The sequence below is a fragment of the Lepeophtheirus salmonis genome, chromosome 6, assembly GCF_016086655.4.
Source record: "Lepeophtheirus salmonis chromosome 6, UVic_Lsal_1.4, whole genome shotgun sequence".
Taxonomy (NCBI): domain Eukaryota; kingdom Metazoa; phylum Arthropoda; class Copepoda; order Siphonostomatoida; family Caligidae; genus Lepeophtheirus; species Lepeophtheirus salmonis.
In genome coordinates, this window is record NC_052136.2 from 50,748,418 (window position 1) to 50,769,157 (window position 20,740).

The following is a 20,740-nucleotide window of genomic DNA, read 5'->3' on the forward strand; positions in this document are numbered from 1 at the left end:
CACTTCTCCAATGTTTATAAAGTTGAAGCGATAATCATCGAAAGAACCTCTTAAATGGGAAAATTCATGGTTAAAACAATATTAATTTTACTATATGTAAGTCTTGTAGAAAAGCAAAATGTTATTTAACCGTCAATAATTTGAATGAAAAATGAAACTAACTAAACATCATAAATGACACAAAAAGGGATTTTTCTTTTTATGGATTTTGAATATTTAACAAATGCAATTATATATAATAAAAACTCTAAAATCAATTACATATTTTGATTAATTGTCTGCATATAATAGTTTTCTAAGTATATATAGTTACACACATAACAAAACATAACTTTCACGCATTTAATATATCCATAAAATCAAATCTTTTTATGATATCGTCTCCATAGAATAAATTTATTTTTTATGACAATGTATATAAATAATTTATAGAGTATATTAATTTCATTTGACATAATAATTATTTCATTTTCCACTTCCTTTAACCAATATCCACTAAAATATTTCATATCAAGATATTAATTTAATCCAATAAAAATCCAATAAATGATTTAGAGGAAATATATACTTATTTATTCAAAAATAAAGGAATTGAATTTCCTAAGAAAAAGCTTAATGTCAATCAATTTATATAGAAAATAGTTTATATTTTTATGTGATATAAGTTATTATTTAGACAGTTTCATAAAAAAAGTATTTTAAATATGTTATAACTAATTAATAATATATAATTTTTTTTTAAGATTTTTTTTACAAATTTCTTTATGTGTTTTAATAAAAGAAAAATTACGATTCTTGTTTATAATTCAATATGAAAGTCATTTTTTCCGGAAAAAGTTTAAAACTTTTCAGAAAATTGTTCAACATAAGTAGACATAATTAGTATAACGGAAAAAAAGTTGTATAATGAATATAATGATAGACAAGAAATCTTTACACTTTATCAGCAGCAATATGTGAATCAATTTATATGTATATTTATCAGTATATCTATGAATTAATTCTTGAAAACAATATCAAAACTCAAATTATGTAATTATATTTTTAATATAAACGCATTTTTTTTTATGATAGAACTACAAAATTTATTAAATTAAAAGAAATTACCTTATTCATAATTAGAAGCACATTTACTATTAAGAATAACGTCAAGAAACAACAACACCCGTCAAAACTTCATATTATTAATTAGTTTAACATATAGTATACCTTCTATTTGTTAAATTACAGCTTCAAATTAATTTTCTAGGTAAATTTTAACACAGAAAAAATATTGTTCTCTTAGTTAGTTTTGTATGGAAAGAAAATTGCTTTCTTCTTTAGACCTCCGTTTCTTAACTCTAGGATTGGGGATCAATATTTTTGCCAGATATGATTTTGATCTAATAAGTAGGTAAGGGGTCTTATCTTAGATCATCAATAAATGAAAAAGTTATATAAAAATATTTCTTTCTATTAGGTTTGCTTAAAAAAATGCGAAAGTGAATGGACACCTTGAAATAAAATCCAATCCGAATAAAAATTAAATTAGTTTAAAAGTAATATTTTCCAATTACATTTTTTGAGTTCATAAATTACTTTGCATTTAAACAATATAATGCTACAAAATATGAAAAACTGCTACTTTTAAACGTAACTTCAACGTATGAAATTCACAAATTGAAAGATATAGAAAGAAAAAGAATTAGATATAAATATTCTATGGACTGTATTTGTCTATTAAGTTCATTATGTGACATCACATCCTCCCTATCTATTTATATTTTCATTTATTTGGTATATGAATATTTTCATAAGTCTTCCTTACAGTAGGATTTTGATCGATTCCTCAAGAGCTCTTCTAACTAAAATAATTAATCGATTTTCACCTCTAAATAAAGAAACAAAGAAAAATATGTCTTGAAATAAGTAGCAAATTTCCTTACTCTGAGGAAGTAGAGATACATGTCAATAATTTACTTAAGTTAACAAAAAGTATATTTTTTGTACTTCGGAAAAAGTTTTTTCTGCAACCGAGCAGTTGTTCCTAATTCGGTTTGACTAAATGTTGATATTTTTCTCGAGTAAGCTGATATGATCCCAATTTGAATTGTGGTATCATTGATAGAATTTTTAACCAGAAATGAAATATTGGATCGATAACTCCATCCCACCCTGATTTCTGAAGAAGGAAGGAGAAGAAAATATATTTAAAAGAATGTTGGGGATAGAAGGTAAAGAAATTTACAAGCTTATATCAACAGCAAGTATTTATTGTACAACTAGTTTATCAGAAAATTGCCGCAGGAAAACTATTCTCCTTTAAATGTGGAGAACTGGTCACAAAATTACATATTTTTACGATTTTTTTTAAAACAATGAATTTTAGAAGGTATTGGACAAAGATTTTTGGGAGTTTGGATTTTAGGGAAAAGTCGTAATCTTTTTCAGTCCGGAAATATTAGAAGAATTGGAAGAAATCTTTTGAGGCAAATTAATAAAAAATATTATGGTTTTTAAAATGGATGAAGAAATAAAGCTTATAGATCAACAAAAGAACCATTTTGTGTTTTACCTGCTCTAAATTATCAATTTTAATGGAAAGCTTTGCTTATTAAAGAATAAAACGATTATACAAAGATTTTAAATTCGCCAGTAACATCAGCCATCAAAAATTCAAAAGAAAAAGATCATTTCAACAAGGAAGTGCGAACGCGTCCATGAATATTTCAGTTCATCGACTTATTTTCCTGTTTAAAGTACTGTTACATTTAGATGAAATATAAATATATATATAAACCCTGAGTTCTGTTTCGTTTATTGCCTTTAGTATATCTAAAGATACTCTAAGGGGAGAGAGGACATACATGTGTATCAAGTTTTTAAAAAAATATCACCTTGAATTTTGATAGCTTTAAGTTTATTACTACAGAGCCTACTGTGAACTATTTTCTTGTTTCATTATTTGGGATATGTTTTTTATTTGGGTAAACCAATGATTTTATATTTTTAAATGCTACTTGTTTCAATTCTTTTTTTCTTTTTTTTTTGAGAAAATTTTAAAGTGATTATTATATTTTTTTAAATATTCCTTTAATTGATCGGATAGAGTTGCACTGATTATGTATAAGTAAACATTATAATATTACATTTACTACATCTGACCTAGGAATGTTCATCCAAGTCCATATACTTAATGCATAATTCCTTCTCAAGGAACTACTTGGCTGAAAAAACCTACACACATTGAATTCAAAAGAATAATTGAGTGTTTTTAATGTGATTATAACTATCTCTGCATATAGAGAGAAAAAGCTCAAACCAAATTAAGGTTAGTAACTTGAAATATATTAACTAGAGAAAAACAATATCAATATTCTTTACAATTCTTTAAACTTTAAACTCAATCAGTTAAATATCCTCAATTGCAGTCTCTACAAGAGGTTAGAAAAGCTTCTACACTCTTATGGCATACTAATCAAACACGGCCAGCCACTTTCACTCAATAGAACACTTCAGCTTAACAGTATTTATGTGGGGGAGAGGAAAGGCCCTGGCCTCAATTGGCCACCAAATCCTAGAACCAAGTGAGTTCAAATCTGGTGAGGAAGGAGGCTATATTGTCCAGGCCTAGAAATTTGCTACAGTGTTCCTGCAACAAGCTTGGGTTTCCTTTGATTGAGGCTCGAGGCAGCGTCCTGCCACCACACATCATTACCCTTTGGATAGTTGGTGTCAAGTTAGAGCTTTACGTTGTTCTTCATTACGTCCAAGTACATCTTGGTTTCGATCTTGAGGATCTTTTCGAATAATAATTGGGGATTTGCTTTCCATCCGAGTACACAACACCCAACCTGATGACAAAAGTAGAATGCGTTGTTATATTGATAGTGGTGACGTCTTAAACGTAGAATAACAAACACTTGTCGTTGTGGGTGTTACGAGCATGACCTACTGTCCAAACCACATCACGAACAGGAACTCCTGCTTGGAGCAAATCAAGACTTATATTTTTCTTCGGAAACATCACGAAACGGACTTTGCATACAAAAAATTGTATTACTTAAAAAAAAAGTTCTCAAGGCTACTCTTTCAAAAATAGATCACTTCACTGCCCTACATTTATTTGTTTGTAATTTACTTAATTTTAAATTCTTTTAAATTTTCCTTTTTGAATTTTTAACTTTTGTATCAAGAGAACAAAAAGATGGAATCAGAATAGTAATGCCATTTAATTAAAATAATGAGTTAGGAACATACATAGGTATACCATGTCTATTTACATTATACATAATGTATATAATCCCCAGTGGGGAAAGTATAAAAATATATATTTGTATGTGCAGCTTGTTTCAGGTACTTTTTTAATTAGTGTTATTATTTAAAAGCAGATTTAATAATGGAATATTTTTATAATAGGAACATTGAACATACACAAAATGTTACAAATAAGTGTACGTAGTTCAACGACTACATTTTAATGAAATACCCTCTAACATTTAGAAAATTATATTGAAAGTAAATGTTTTAATATATGCATGAAAGGGCACAAAAAATTACAAAACCTCTTTTAAAATTTTGGAATTTTTATGTTTTAATACAAGTGATAAGTGATAGCTAAGATAGTAAATTCAAATCAATTTTTAGCGAGTGAGTTTTTTGTTATTGAATACCTGAAGAGTGTTTTTATTTTATAAAGCTGATATCAGTATTATTTCATGCCTGAAGAGAGAACATATAAGGTAAATGTAATCACTAATCCGTGAAGGACGAAGAGTAATATAGTGTATTTGTTGCATAGTTATAAGTATAAGTCCTTTTGAACTCAGAGTAAAATTGAGGATCGACATCGGAGTAATTTCATCGTATTTATTTGTTTGGTACAGAGTGGGAATTGCTTTTATTCTCCACTGTTCATAGCAGCTTGTAAGCAATTCAGTGAAACGCCATGACAACGAAGCTGCTCTTTTTTTTCAAATTGTCAATTTCTTTTCTAACATAGCGAAAATTAAGTGATAACACATTAAACCCATACGGATGGGAAGGCATCATAGATGGTGAGCGAATGTGTGCTCTGCTATGCACGTATCAAACAGAAATTGGTCGCATCTCTTCTTATTCACAGCCAGCCAAGACATGGGGCATATTAAAATACAAAATTATGTAGCTTGAATGCAAATGTGCATAGCCTCAGGACGTCCGGCAAGAGATTTTGCAGGCTTGTACGTATATTGTTTTTTTCATTTCAATTTCCAAAAGTGTCCAGTTACAAAGTATCAAATCAAATAAAAATCTGGTAACCAAATGGGAAAGCTATTCTCGTCAGCTGACGATACGTAGTTCAGTTAGCATCATGCCGTCATCATATGAGGAAATAAAGAGCTATAAGTGGACGAGGAGCTTTCGAGGTCCGCCGTAGTCATGACACTGATTAATAATGTAGGTGAAATCTCCAATTCAACGATTGCTTCAACCTTAGGAGTGAATTTACGGACTGTTCAGCGTATCCGTAAGAAGCTAGAGGACACCTGGGATGTTGATGCCACCATAAAGAGGGCACCCAAGGAGGAGGGCGCCGACAGGAAGGTCAGGGACACCGACTTTGTCGACAAGGTGAAGAAGATAATTGAGGATGACCCTACCAGGTCCATGATGGCCATGGCGAGGGATATGGGCCGGAGACAGGCCCTGGGTGTGGCAATAGGACTCAGCACCATGTAATGTGTCCAAAATCTCCATGCTGTGGTTAACCGAGAACTGTTATGACGTCATAACCTAGGATTTGTCACCTCCTAACTCTCCCGAGCTTAATCCTTTGAACTATTTTGTCTGGGGCTATGTCGAGAGGCATACCAACAGACATCCCCATAGCACCAAGGCCAGCCTGATGGACTCCATCAAGGAGGTATTCGGCAACATGGACAATGAGATGGTCAGAAGAGCCTGCGGCTGGTTCAGAGGCCGTATTGAGGCCGTTATTGATTCCAACGGTGATTATATCGAATGAATGGCTACTCTATACCTATATGCTCGTCATAGTTTTGATTTTCAATAAAAAAGTTAAAACATGTATATTTTGTGTTGTTTTTTGTAGAAAAATATTTTGGCGATAATTTGATCCCCGCACCCTATATTTTTTTAATGTTGATGTCTAAATAAGTATTTTATACTAACGCAAAAAGAAGGCTGCAAATTATATGCAACTAAACGTAAAACCGAAATTCTACAATATTGGAATATAATTTACAAATGATAAATATTTATTGAAATTGTTACCTCCTGTTTGACATTTTTTTCGTGTGTCCATATGCAAATATTGAAATAATTTTGTTAAAAAGACAGATGCTGGAATTTTTTAGCGATGAATATTAAAAAATTGAAATATTTAAAAACCATTACAATAATTTATTGTATATGTTAAAATTAACTATTTTCATTATAAACGGCTATGACGTATGGTTTTACTTTCAATCTTTTTCATTACAATTACAGTATTTATATATTCAACCATACATTTAGTATGTAAAGTTAAACTTTTAAGATTGTATGCACTTTAAGCTTTTTGAGTTGTGCATTCTATCGGATTACCCTTAAGGATATCTGGTTGCCTTTCTATATTAAAAAAAGTAATTTATATTAATTTATGGAATAACTGAAATTTCTTACTTTTACCATAGAAGAAAGTATCCCATAGAGTGATACTATATAAACTATCTTCTGTCGTTATGTTCTTTGTTTACACATTTATCAAAGATATTTATGGAAAGCACCAATAAGCAGTTTATTATTACTAAACTCGAACACTTTTATTTTCAAACCTCAATAACCTTCTTATGCAAAATAAAGAAGCTCTATGATTTAAAATGAGTCTTGATTGAACGATAAAAATTCGACTATTTATATCATTTTTAGAAGCACCACAATTACTAACGTGTTAATAAATATATAATTCCTATAGAGTATTGTCTTGGCTCTTCTCATCTAAAACTTTGGCCTGGATTTCATATTTTAATACTGCAAACATCGTCTCAAAACAACGAGTACAGAGTAAAACCTAGCGTCATACTTTTTTTCTATCTCGAAATTGGAGACATCGCTAGTGAACAGTTTAATTTCAATTATCATAACCTTTTCATAATGAAGAAAAAACTTCAGTAAGCGTAGAACATGCCTTATCAGAGTAGGAGGAGACGAATATTGACTCAACTGATCACAATTGGTAGAATAAGTTAAAATTAAACAATTTTAACTTTGTTTTGTCTGATGACATACATAGAAGTTATTCTCCATGATACCTATTACATTCATTCCGTAATTATACTGTAATGGTTCAGCGCAGATTCAAGGCATAATCTTATTGTTTTACTTAATGAGATGTAATCTCTTCTCCGGCCTCATCCCTCACTCAACATATCGTGTTCAAGGCCCTCCCAACCTCCTATACATAATGAGACATTTCGAGTTCTTTTATGATCCTCCAAAGTGCTCAATATCCAAAAATCTCAAAAAAGTTGAAGTACCTTTCCTCTTATTCAAATATTGCGATAATTGAACTGTCTCCAATTTTGAGATAGAAAGTAACAGACCCAAACTTATACAATGAACACAAAAGAACCAACAAAGTTAAACTAAACATTTTACTATATGGGACAGATAACATTTTGGTGTTTATAACAATCAATAACTTGAGAGCAAATGCATTTTAGTCAGAATTTGATATCAATTATTAATCGAAATGTTGATTTGGATCTGTATTAAACGTATTACAACAGATCTCAAAACTAGTTAAAGGTACATTGCTGCCTTATAAAAATATATTTATAGGCATTTCAATCAATGTTTTTATCGAACTATTTTTTGATTCTGTCCAAAGTTATCTTTATTTTTCACCTAAAAATATATTTATAAAAAAAAGTCAGGACGTGATAAAATCCCAGATTCATTTTCTAAATCTATGTAAATATATTTTTTGCTATAAAAAATAATATTATTATTTATCACGCATCTTTGAAGTAAAAAAAGTATATCCAGGTTACACACTTGGAATGATTTATCTATATATTTATATATACATAGATATGGACATGGGTAGGTATGTAAATATATGTTTCTTTTACATAAAAAATAAAGCATTTTGTTTGTTTGTTTAAAACATCGATACCTACACCATGGCGTGTTTTAGCGTGAGCGTCCCAGGGGTGAAAATAAATGTATGGAGCCTTTCTCATTCTTTCATTACTTTTATATGGAACTTTTTATAAAATAATTTCTCTTTTTTTGCCAATATACTTTTATTTGTCCTTTTTTTAAGTTTGCTTATTTCAATGAATAACAAATTTTTATTTACTTTCATAAATAATGACCTTTCTTTTATAAAATATATTTCCTCTTATCTTGTCTTTTTGTGGAAACATTATTCAAATTTTACACAATACAGCAACCAAATCAAGAGTGGGATCGGAGGAAATTATCTCCTTACCTTTCTACAACTATAAACATATTAAAGCAATTCAGTTTATGGATTAAAACATTAAATGCAAATGTCTTTGCTTAGGGTTTTGTCCGGTACTTACGGTCAAACCAATGATTGTATTTAGCTGAACCTTTGCATGCAGCTGCTTAAGGCTAAAAAAGGATCTGGTAAGATTTTTTTAGGTATACAAGGCTACAACAAAGGCCTCAAAATTTGATTTTTCTCAAAATAAATTTTTTTACTAACAAACCACTACTTCATACAAAACAAAAAAATTAAAATTGTAAGCTTTTAATAATTATTTTGGCTGTATTTGGTTTATGTATCTTTGCACGCATACTTTTAAAAGGAGATTATAATGTTTAGAGAAGAAAAATATCATTAAACATGTAGTGTCGGATGGTTCTTGAAAATTCTGCATCAAGTGTTATAACATATTGCCAGAGGTAAATCTATTAGTATTTTATAGCCATATTAATGTCACCAAACCCTTAATATATTTTTTTAATAATTATATCATTTATTTTTTTTTATTTGTTCGTTCTACTTTTCTTCTTTTTTTATTATTATTTTTTATGCTAAGGTAGACAATAAAATCAAAAAATTGAACCCATAAATTTCATATATGAATATACATATATTTATTTGATAAGAATATCAAAAGTAGTCAAAGTTATCTCCATTTTATTGTAATAAATAAAAAAATTAAACTTTTAAAGTTAAATAAACTGTTTTCATTTTCAATTTAGAACATAATAAATTTTACTATAAATACCAAAATAAAGTTGGTATCTCAATATTTGTACTATTTATCAATAGTATTCAGTGTTAAACATGAGTTTAATTAAACTAGTGTGATCTGAGATGTCAAATTGAAGGTAAAGTGGATTTTTCACATATTTATGTACTTTTCAGAATTACTAAATTTGTTTTAAAATTCAAACAAATTTCTATTTTTTTCTAAAATTCCTAAGTATTATATATTTCGAAAAAGTTTGAAGTGTGTAGGTAAAAATCCATAACTTTTTATCTAGAAATAACATGATACATGTATTTGTTCCAGGCTTTATTTTTAACATGTTAATCAAGCCACTATTAAATTTTTTTTGCTCAAACTTTAACATAATATTGTTTTTATAATTAATCAAGCGCTATGGAATCAGTATCGCTAACAGAAATGAATGTTGACATATTGCAGCTAAGAAATTAGCAATACTTATTTTTACCTAGATACAAATCCAATATTTAAACACATTCAATTTATATAGATATGCACTATTTATTTGAAGCATTCATACACCCCTGTAAATGAGGCAATAACAATACGCCGTTGCATATATTGGAAAAGGAAATGATTATCATTAAAAAAATAAAATTGAAATGCATTAGTATACAGCCAATATTGTACATTTTATATATGTACATCATTTATTCATTTTTTTATCTTAATAATGCTTTTTTTAGGATTGATTCGTATATTTGGTAAAGCAAAGATAATTAACTGTTTTGCTTAAAACTCCTATTATTATTTTAAAGTGTTTTTTAACATATTAACTGAGCAATAATAATTTAATTCATTTAAAACAAATTTCAATGACTCAAAGGTTAGATAGAAAAAAATAAGAAGAAAAAGAGGATGATGTAGAACTTTGATTTAACAAAGCTAGCTGGTGTGTGTAAAATAAAAAGTAAAAATTAATCAGAATATATAAAAAGACTAGCAAAGGCGTGTTACTGTAATTTTTCCAATTTTTTTGTTATGGAAGGCGTGGGACTTCACAGATTTTTATGATACATTCCAACTTCATATTTTCATCGACTACTGGGTCCATCATTATGAGTTAGTTGCTCTTTGAGATCATCACTCAAAAAGCGCTGAACACTATACCTTCTGCTGCCTTATAGAAGGAACCCACACAAAGGAAACTTTAGAATAGATGGCAAGAAGACTCAACATAGATTTTTACAAAAGTACAATATTTTTTCAGTGGGTTTCAAGTCGTATTATTGGTAAATAAGGTGTATGTAGCTAATTTATTGAGAAAACACTTCTTCTTTTTTGAGTTAGTAGGGGGGGTATTGAAGAATACTTCCTGCATTAATCAATATTAGATGAGTGGGTTCATACCAAACTGATCCATAGGTATTCTAATTTTATATCTTGGATTATCTCGTAGACTCTTCCTTAAACAGTTCTCCTAATTTTGCTAATGCTCAAAGTGGAAAGAGCAATCGTACCCGTTGTGTAGAATCCCAATTTCATGTAGTCCCGATGTATTTCACATCGTTACTTATTTGCAAGATCTCCCACTGAGAAGTTGTGGGTAGTCAAGGAGGTCTTCCGACCCTGTAGTTGTCCGAATTAATGAGTTAATCCAATTTTTGTAGTTTTTCAATATCATGTACCTGATACTAAAATTTAGGGTCTAGTGTGGACCTTATCCAGAAAAAACTGACGGGAAACTGAATTCCAATATTCATTATTTAATGATTAATTACTATGATATACTCCTACAAAATCAAAATAAAGATTCATGATTCGAATAAATATATAATATTTAAAATTTTATTTTGTAAAATATTACTGGTACGATTTTATTATTAGTTTTGATAGTATTTTGAATTTGTTGGAAAGTATTATCTAACTTCCAAACTCAAGTCTTCCAAAAAAATAACTTTACTAAGCATGTAAAAACTAGGCCTTTAAGAAATTCTAAAGCTACAGGCTTTTTAATTACATATTTTTGACAGATCAATATTTATGTCTCATTTCCTTTCAAATTGTATTTAAAACATAAATTTTGGATACTATTTTATTTTCTATTTTTTTTTCATTTAAAATGTAACTTATTCATGTACATATTTAAACAATTATTCATTTGAAGGAGTTCACAACATGAATAAATTATTTTGAATAATTTTCTACATTGTTTGACATTTTATTACTTTTATTTAATATGAACTTTTTTTATGCATTGTTTTTATATTATATAACATTATAATACTTGCATAGTTAATGAGTTATAAAATACATATTTATACGAAAGTATTGGCCTTGGATTCATATTACCTTGACAAGAAAAATAGTTGCATGAACGTCTTTCCACATTATAACCATTGGCACAGTACCCATCTTTGACACCACACACTCGTTGTCTTTTCTGTTGTCCACCTCCACACCAACGTGAGCAAGGCTCCCATTCACTCCACGGCTCCCAACCTAAAAATATTATGTTTGTAATAAAAGGCGTAATTTGTAATGGATATTATCAGGAGCAGGGCTCTGACTGGGGTGAATGAATTCTACAACCCCCTTCCTTATATTTGCTCAATTTGTCAAAAAGACAACGTTTATTTTTTTATTTAATTTTTTGAGACAATTTTTGAAATTAACAATAATCGAATGCAATGTCGTCAAATTTGAATTTTTTTTTTAAGTCATAAAAAATATTCTGTCAAAATTGTCAAAGCTACGTCAAAAAAAAAAAAAAAAAATCCTACAAACAGCTTTGATTCGAAGATTTATTAACTATTGAGTGAAAAAGGTAAATTGTACTTTATATATAGTAGACTGCAATAAAATATGTATTTTATTGCATAGATCTATGCACAAAAATATATCTATAATTTTTTTCTTTTGATTATATATTCCTTTTTGATTAGAGGAACTTGTATTTTTACACATTATTTCTCCTTCAGATGTCAAATGAATAAAGTATCTTCCTACAGTCATAGAAGTTGAGATAAATATGTCTCATCAGTTTATTACGAGATTTTAATTCTAAAACGTCGTTAATATAACTTTTTACAAATAAAAAAGTTATAATTCTTTTATACTTTTCAAAATAAAAACAGTAATGCCTTCAATTTAGAATTATAAAAGTTTAATATCTTTTAAAAAAAAAAAAAAAAAAAACACTCATTCGATACAAATAATAACATGAGTACTCAAATTTATTGGTATAAGAGCAAGTTTTTACGCAAGTTGCTAAATTAGGTACGTCTCTGAGGATGGGAGCAAGGAGTCACTTTTAGATGTACATTTATATCTTTTTGTATAAGTTTACATCTTTAGATCATTGATTTTGGTTAATTGAATTGTTAAATAGAGTTAATTAGTGAAATATTCAGTGAGGAATTAGTGTTTGAACTCTTATAATTGCTAAAGAAATAGTAGACTCACTCAAGTTTAGATGTATTGATGCATATAAAAAAATAGGGGAATCAAATCATATTTTCTTATACTAATTTATAGGGAATAGAAAAAGGAATTTTGAATAGTTGGATACAAATATTTTTTAAATTAAAAATGATGATAAAGCTAAAACACCATTAACTATGGAGGTGATTCTCAGCCTAGGGGCTGCAGAGTCATCAAGAGTCAACAAAAAATGTCTTTTTAAAAAAATAATCTTCAGAAAATGTATTGATCTTAAAAAACGATCAAATTATTGCAAGAAATATTTTTTTTTAAAGGCATACGCCTATGGAGTATGCCGTAATGAAAGGGTTTGTGAATAAATGAATTATCCAATAAAATTGGTAATATTAGTTGCATGTTGTTTTAAACCTTGCCAAAGGAGGTTGCCTCAATATCACCCTTACAGCCTGAGTTATATGTCCATAATTGAATTTCATATCAACTAGTCCCACTTTCCTTATATATAGCGCAATTGTTCTCAGTAGGATATTTTAATCTGTTATTTTTCAAAGAAAACTGAATCGCAGGCCTTATTTGGTCTTCAAAACACTTGCTAATAAAGGGTTTTGCAAAAACAAGATATGACCGTAGTATTTAGTTATTAATGAAAAAAATGAACAAGCTTCTGAGAAATTATAAATGAAGGATATAAAATGTTTATTTGTAAAAATAAAAGTTAATGCAAAAGTATCGAATATAGGATAAAAAAGTTAATCAACAACAAGGTTAAAAACTTTTCTTTTTGAAAGGAAAAACCACCTGAGTCTTTTTTTTATAATTGTATTAAAAAAAAAACTACAGAAGCTCAATTTATCACTACATGTATAATATAAATGTAAGTTTAATATACAATTTTATACTTTTACGAATAATCAATATTGACTCACCAAGAGAAGATAAAATTCGATTCTCAATATCTTTATTAAAGTCAATAGCAGCTCCATATTCATATTTAGCCGTTAGCAGATGTGATTTACGATGGGAAGACAAGGCATTTAGATCTCTTTTGAGGAGGAAGATGTAGGAACGTTGTCGGATAAGAGCATTCCAGCATCGAGAGTCCTCATGGCTTACATTCACTCTCCTGGAGAAAAAAAACATGGTGTTTAATTATAATTAATTGTTGATAACTCCCTTTTGAAAGTAGTTTGAACAAAAATGAGGGAATTTATACTTTTGTAGACATTGTAATTTCTCATTTATGATAAATTATAGGCATGCGTATTTATATATATATATTTTTTTTTCTGGTATGAAAAATTGTGCTCGAAAAAAAACGTGAGTTTAACGTTATTTTTTACTGTATACCTAATGCAACTGAGCAAGTAATAATAATTCATCACTTTTATTTGAAATATACATGCGAATCAAGTTTTTTGAATCATAAATCAAAAGTGAACGCATTATTATAGAATCAAAAAAACTGTTGTTTTAGTTTAGTCTTTGAAATTATTTATACATTTATATATATATATTTTTTAATAGTATTCAATTAAATAGAATTTATTCATCGAAATAAATTATACTTTTTTAAATCTTAGGAAAAAAAATGAACTAGATTTACAATATAAACTAATTGTTATGAGAATCAATAAATTTTTTTTTGGTCTGCACTTTCAAAATTGGGGACTGCGGCGGTGGATAATTAATATTCAATTTTCACAGCTTTTTATAAATAAGAAAATATATTTGCCAGATTAAGATAATTTACAAGAAGAATATAATATTAGAGTAATAGGAGAGAAATAACGATTTTTTCGAGATAATTAGATATATTACAAAGACGAAGATACATTCTTATAATTAAAAGGATGCAATTATTGAATCTTAAATTTCCAACGAGTCAGGGCACCCTTATAATCTCATATCTTTCTTTTTTTATATTTGTCAAAAACTCTATTTCGAGAATTATCAATTTTAATTTTTTGAATATTTTTACACTTTTGACTATGGAAAAAATCAATAGTTGATAGAAGTATTTTCCAGAAAATGTTATGTTAATTTGAAATAACTATTTACCTATACTTGATATGCGATCATCCAATCCAGAGAAAAAAAAATTAAAGGTTAAAAAACAACTAAATTTTATGGGTTTTATATGAAATGAATAATGACAACAGGTTGTGTAAGTTAACTGCTGGGCCCTGAGGCAAGTTAAACTTATTACTGTGCTTCCCTAGGCATTAAGTAACCCTTCTAATATCCCAAAATATACCTCGGCCCATAGGTTGTACAGGCGAAGTACTGGGTCCCAAAGCAGTTTCAGATCAACCGCCTCCGCGTTTTGAAGCATCAAAATCCTATAGTACGCTCTGGCCAACAGTCTGTGAAGGTCAACTGCTGGGCTCCGAGACAAGTTAAATTTATCCGCCGCCGTTTATAAGAATTATGCAGATACTTATTGTCATACCTGTCGTAAGATCTCATTCTTAGGGGGGAAGGGGCAGGGATATTACTTAACCTGCACAACCTGAAGAACGGATATTTTGTGAAATTAAAAGGGTACCTTGATTCTCAGGGAAGTGGTGGCAGATAAATTCAATTTGCCTCGTGGGGCATTGTGTATAATACGATGTTAGAAGGGTTGCTTAAAAACGCGGCAGTGTTGTACTTTAAACAGCCTTGCAGCCCAGCACTTTGCATGTACAACCTGTGCTCGGGGGTTATTTTTGGATATTGTAAGAGTTTTTTTATGCTCAGAGAAGCGAAGGTGGATAATTTTACTTGTCTCAGGCCCAGCAGTTCACCTATACAGCCTGTGGGACAGTGTGATTATAGCATATTAGAAGGGTTATATCCTGGCATGTTTCTTTATCATTCAATAGTTAAATCGTCCGAATATAATATGAATAGCAACAAAACTAATCACAATCATATTGCTCACAGTGATATTACTTCACGATAATATTACACACAGTATTTTTGTCTCACAATGATAATGTACGCACCAATATTACTGCGCAACGATATTACCCCAACGTTTTTGTCCAACACCTTTTTACCACAATTATTTTACAGGGCACCATTGTTCGGTATACAGATACTAGAGTGGAGCTGAAGTACTGCTTCATTTAAAATGGTGCTATACTAGAATAAAAGAATTGATATTGAATCAACAACAACATCTTAAAATTAATGACCTGCCAATTACGTAACTGCTCCTCCCCCTTTTTACAACTTCTTATCAAAACAAAACACAAAATTTCTTATTAGAAAACCGGTACAAAAAAAAAGCTATTTTTGTGATCGTATTTGTTTTTCTAATTTTATCAATCTTTCATATATAAGTCACACCATATCTAGTTATTGTTATGCAAAGTAAATATATTACAAGTAATATTGGATTCTAAAAACTTTTTGTTCAAAATGACTTACTATTTGTTTTTTTTGTTAAATTTAGGAAAACTTGTTATAAAAATTAATGATAAATAGTATATTAATTATTGTCAGGATTCAACATCTGCTTTACCAATAAATAATTTATTTCTTTTACATTTTAATATTTTTTTAAATAATATAATTTATTTTGACTCTTTTTATCAAATTAACATAAACCATGAAGTTATGACGATAATAAAATCTTTCGATTTTTAGGAACTTTTTATCTCTTAATGAATAAAACTTATTCTACCTACATTTATGATCTATTAATATGTATCTTTAAAATGTAGCAGTCTATTAAAAGAGACTTACAACCCCCAGAATAAATACATTTGCAGCTATCTTAACACTTCAAATAGTAATTGTCGGTTTGAAATATATATTTATACCTTACTTAATGCTATCATACTCTTCTAAAAATATTTTATGTCTTTTGAGGTATTAAAAGTTGAATTATAAAAAGATTATAATTATGTAATTCATTTACTCCAACAACATTAATGATGATTATAAAAAAGACTTCTAAAAAATAAGCTAATAATATGTTTCGTTTAAATCTGATTGTATTATTTGTGTGGAAATAATGAGAAATATTCAAATGGTTCCTTTGTTTATTATTAATGTGATAGGTATAATAGATATGACCAAAGTTAACACAAGTGTCATGAACATCGGGGGATCCTGTGCTATACAATAAGGGATGTATTAATTTATATTATTATTATTATCGTTTATGGTAACTTTGTCATAATTGCTATTGTTTTTATTTAATCATTATATAGGGTTTTCCAATAAGAGGTGTTATTTTGGTATTCAAAGAAAAATGATATTTTTCGAGATAAATGATCGGATCTTTATTTCAATGTAAAGAAAAAGTTATGCCATCAAAAATGGAAAACAATATCAGCCAATTGGTCGCCATAGCTACTTTTAGAGGAACATATACTTTTTATAAAATTTTACAACACCAAATCAAAAAGTGACTTTTGTATGCCCTCAATGGCTCTTCGAATTCCATCTTTGAGGTCTTGGGATGTTGTCGTAGATTATATCTTTCATGTAGCCCCAAGGAAGAAGTTAAAATTTGGTAAATCACAAGATCTTGGTGGTTAATTTTGATTACCTCTTCGAGCGATTGCACAATGATTAATTATTTTTTATGACCGTAATTGGATGTTATGGATCTGGACAACGTTTATAAATAGGATACATTTTAATTGAAATAAACATCCGATCATTTATCTCAGAAAGTGTCATTTTTCTTTGAATATCAAAAAACATCTCTTTTTTGAAAAACCTATAGATTACAGATAAAGATAAATAACGTCATAAGTCGGTTACAACTTTTTTTTATAAATATGATATATTTATTAAATATTTTTAGGCATACAATTGTTTACTTTTAAAAAAAACCATTTCATAAACTATATTTACATTTAAGCAGACAAAAATCATTTTTTTAAATTAATACATTAATCGTTCAGCAAAGTGTCATTGAAAACTACTGTGTTGCGAGTAGTGTACCACCAGCTGAGAAGTAGTCCATGATTTTAACCAAGGTGGATACGCAGCTTTAGATTGCAACAATTTATTTATATTTTTCCTCAAATGGATGAATATCTAAAGACAACCGTTTTGATGTTGATCCCAGCTTTTCAAGTGCCGAAAATCCAATGGACGCATTGGACAAAAACATTTGAAAGCTTATTAAAGCTCATATATGTGAGAAAGATACATATGGAAAAATATAATTTGAAGTCCTGAATAAGTATATAACTTATAAAGTATTTTGCATATATCAGAAGCTATTGCAACATTAGAATCAATTACGGTAAATAAAAAAAAAAAATGAATTTTTGCAAGGCACTTATAAGCCATACAAAGACAAAAACTTGTTTAACAACTAAATGAGTTTATAAAAACCCTCAAACTCCTCTGCAAATTTAAAACTATATGTGCTGAAGAAGCTAAAATGATTTCATAAATGATGCTTTCATAAATGCACTTTGTTTTTCAAATAGAATTAAGAAAGTGAATATTGAAAGAATGGATGAAAATATATGTTCGATTGCATAATAACAGATTTCCAAGAATTAATTTATCTACATCAATAAAGCAGTAGTAGTCTTTTTTAGTAAAAATATTGGAAAATTACAATAACATGATGACCCTTCTCTGACATACTTTGATGGTCTTATTTTAATGTCTGATTAACTTTAAACTATTTATTTACATACACGCATATGCTTTGTTAAAGTTCTACCTGTTTTATTTATTTATTATTTGACCTAAGTAGTCTTTGAAGTTTAAAATTTTGTAATGATCTATTAAATGATTACCACTGGGTCTAAACTAAATAAAAACCTCAATATTTTTTTTCCAGGAATACTCTATATCTACAGGCGTGAGCGGACTTTTGGCCGAAAACATTTTTGCCAAAGGACAATTTGTCAAACAGACATTTCACCGAAGGACTATTTGTAGCATGTACATTTTGCAGAATAACAATTTGCCGAATTGACATTTCGCCAAAGGAACATTTGCGACATTTGTCCAAAAAGGATATTAAGTTTAATGAGAAATACGATTGCATATTTTAATTCAATTTAAAATGATATTATGATAAATAGGTATTGTTCATATACTATATGTGTCATAAAGATATAATATTGAGTGTTATATTGTAGAAAAATATTTTATGTTTGTTAATAAACATTACAAAAGCAAAACACAATAGTGATTCACTTTAAAAGTGATTATGGTAAAAATGTTGCAGACAAAATCATTCAGAGGTAAAATTGTCGTGTACATTTTCATTGTGAGACGAAATTGTGATGGTAATACAATTGTGAAGCAAAGTCACTCTAAGAATTATGATTAAGACTAATTTCATTGCAATACATTATTATCCTGTGCTATTTATATTATATTCGGACGATAAAATTATTGAATGATGAAGGAACTTCCTATGAAATACCCATTTAGTGTTCCTAATCCTGAGGTTGTACAGGTGAAGGGTTGGCCACCAGAGCAGTTTAAGCTCAATCGCCGCCGAGTTTCTAAGTTTCAATAACAATTTATAAAACATCCCCAACCACAGGTTGTGTAGGTAAACGACTGGGTCCCAAGGTATGTCAAATTCTATGGTCCAGAGTTATCTAACCAGTAAACAAAAAGCAATCATATAGTATGTATGTTTTATACTCGTTATCAGTTTTTGGACTAATGAAGAATCATACATATCTGATTTTAAGGGATGGATTGTGCACAGCCTATGAACTGGGGTGTATGATTGCATTTAGAAGAAGTCCTTGGTGCCTAGAAATGCGGTGGTGGTAGAGTTTTATATGCCTTTTGACCCAGGACTTCTTTTGGACAACCTGATAACGATGTTGTATTTTGGATATTAGAAGGTTTCCTTCATGCTCTATGGAAGCGGGGAGGAAGAATTTACCTTACATTGGGGTGCAACAGCTTTTATACACAACCTATACGACGGGTGTATTCTAGTGTATAAGAAGGAATCTGTTTTTCTTGGAAATACAGCCTCGATAGAGTTTAAACTACTTCGGGCCCAGCATTTCACTTGTACTGCCTGAGGGGCGAGTGCATTTTGCAATATTGTGAAAGTTTATTAATGGTCGGGAAAGTGAAGGCGGAAAAATTAAACTTGCTCCGGGTCTGCACAGCCTGTGGGTAATAGTATATTAGAAGGGGTCCTTAGTGCTTACATACGCATCTGTGGAAAATTTGTACTACATTTGAACATTTTTTGTATTTCTAAAATGATCATTAATAAATATGAATTTATTTTTCAGCAAAACCACACCAATTAATTTACCTATATGACATATCTATCAACAATACCTATTTATCATAATATCATTTTAAACAAAATAAAAATATGCAATCGTAATCAATTATTTAATATCCTTTTTCGGTCAATTGATCCAAATATTTCTAAGGCAAATTGTCCTTTGGCAAAATGTACATTTGATAAATTTTTATTCGGGGAATGTGTGTCGGCAAACTGTCCTTCGGCAAAATGTAATTCGGTAAATTGTCCTTCGGCAAAAATGTTTAAGCCCAATTATCCTAGAACCATCTACAGGAAATGCACCATTTTCCTACTAATCTTTTTTATTTTACCAACTAAATGCTATTACAATTACTAAAGTATTTATGAAATGAAAGGGATAAATGCATTAAAACAATTATGTGATGTATTTTGTAAGGAAATTAAAATAATTCTCATTAGAAGCTTTTGTTCTGATAAATTAATAGATCAGCCATTCAAATTTAATTCAATTAACACTTTCATATCATAACTATTTTAATAACAAAAAAATAGCACTACATTGTAAACAGGGTGATTTTTCTCTTTTAAGAATATATTTTTGATAATACATGAACGATGTACATACGTATGAAATAAATCTTCAAAATACATTCAGTCTCAATATGGGTAAAGCATGTGACTTTTAATCAATATGAATTGAAGCAAAAAAGATCCTATAAGAGAAAACAAGGGCTACAAAAAAAAGTAATTTAAATAAAAATATCCACATTGTACGCCAATGATCGTTCTGGACTAAAATATACATCTAAAAAAATATAAAAAGGATTTTATTGCATAAGTTGTCATTATGAACAGGCCTACATCAAACAGTCTTTCAGCTTCGAATCATTAAGGTAATGGACCTTTT

At 29.1% G+C, this 20,740-nt stretch overlaps 1 protein-coding gene across 1 annotated transcript in view; it reads right to left on the reverse strand.

Moving 5' to 3' along the window:
• LOC121120523 (uncharacterized) overlaps nucleotides 1-20,740 on the reverse strand; it is a 222,038-nt gene that overhangs the window by 82,746 nt on the left and 118,552 nt on the right. Inside the window, exons 3-4 of the mRNA XM_040715404.2 lie at nucleotides 13,541-13,737; nucleotides 11,523-11,672 (exon numbers count right to left, since the gene is read on the reverse strand). Of these exons, the coding sequence (XP_040571338.2) occupies nucleotides 11,523-11,672; nucleotides 13,541-13,737 (347 nt within the window). The remainder of the gene's footprint in view (nucleotides 1-11,522; nucleotides 11,673-13,540; nucleotides 13,738-20,740) is intronic.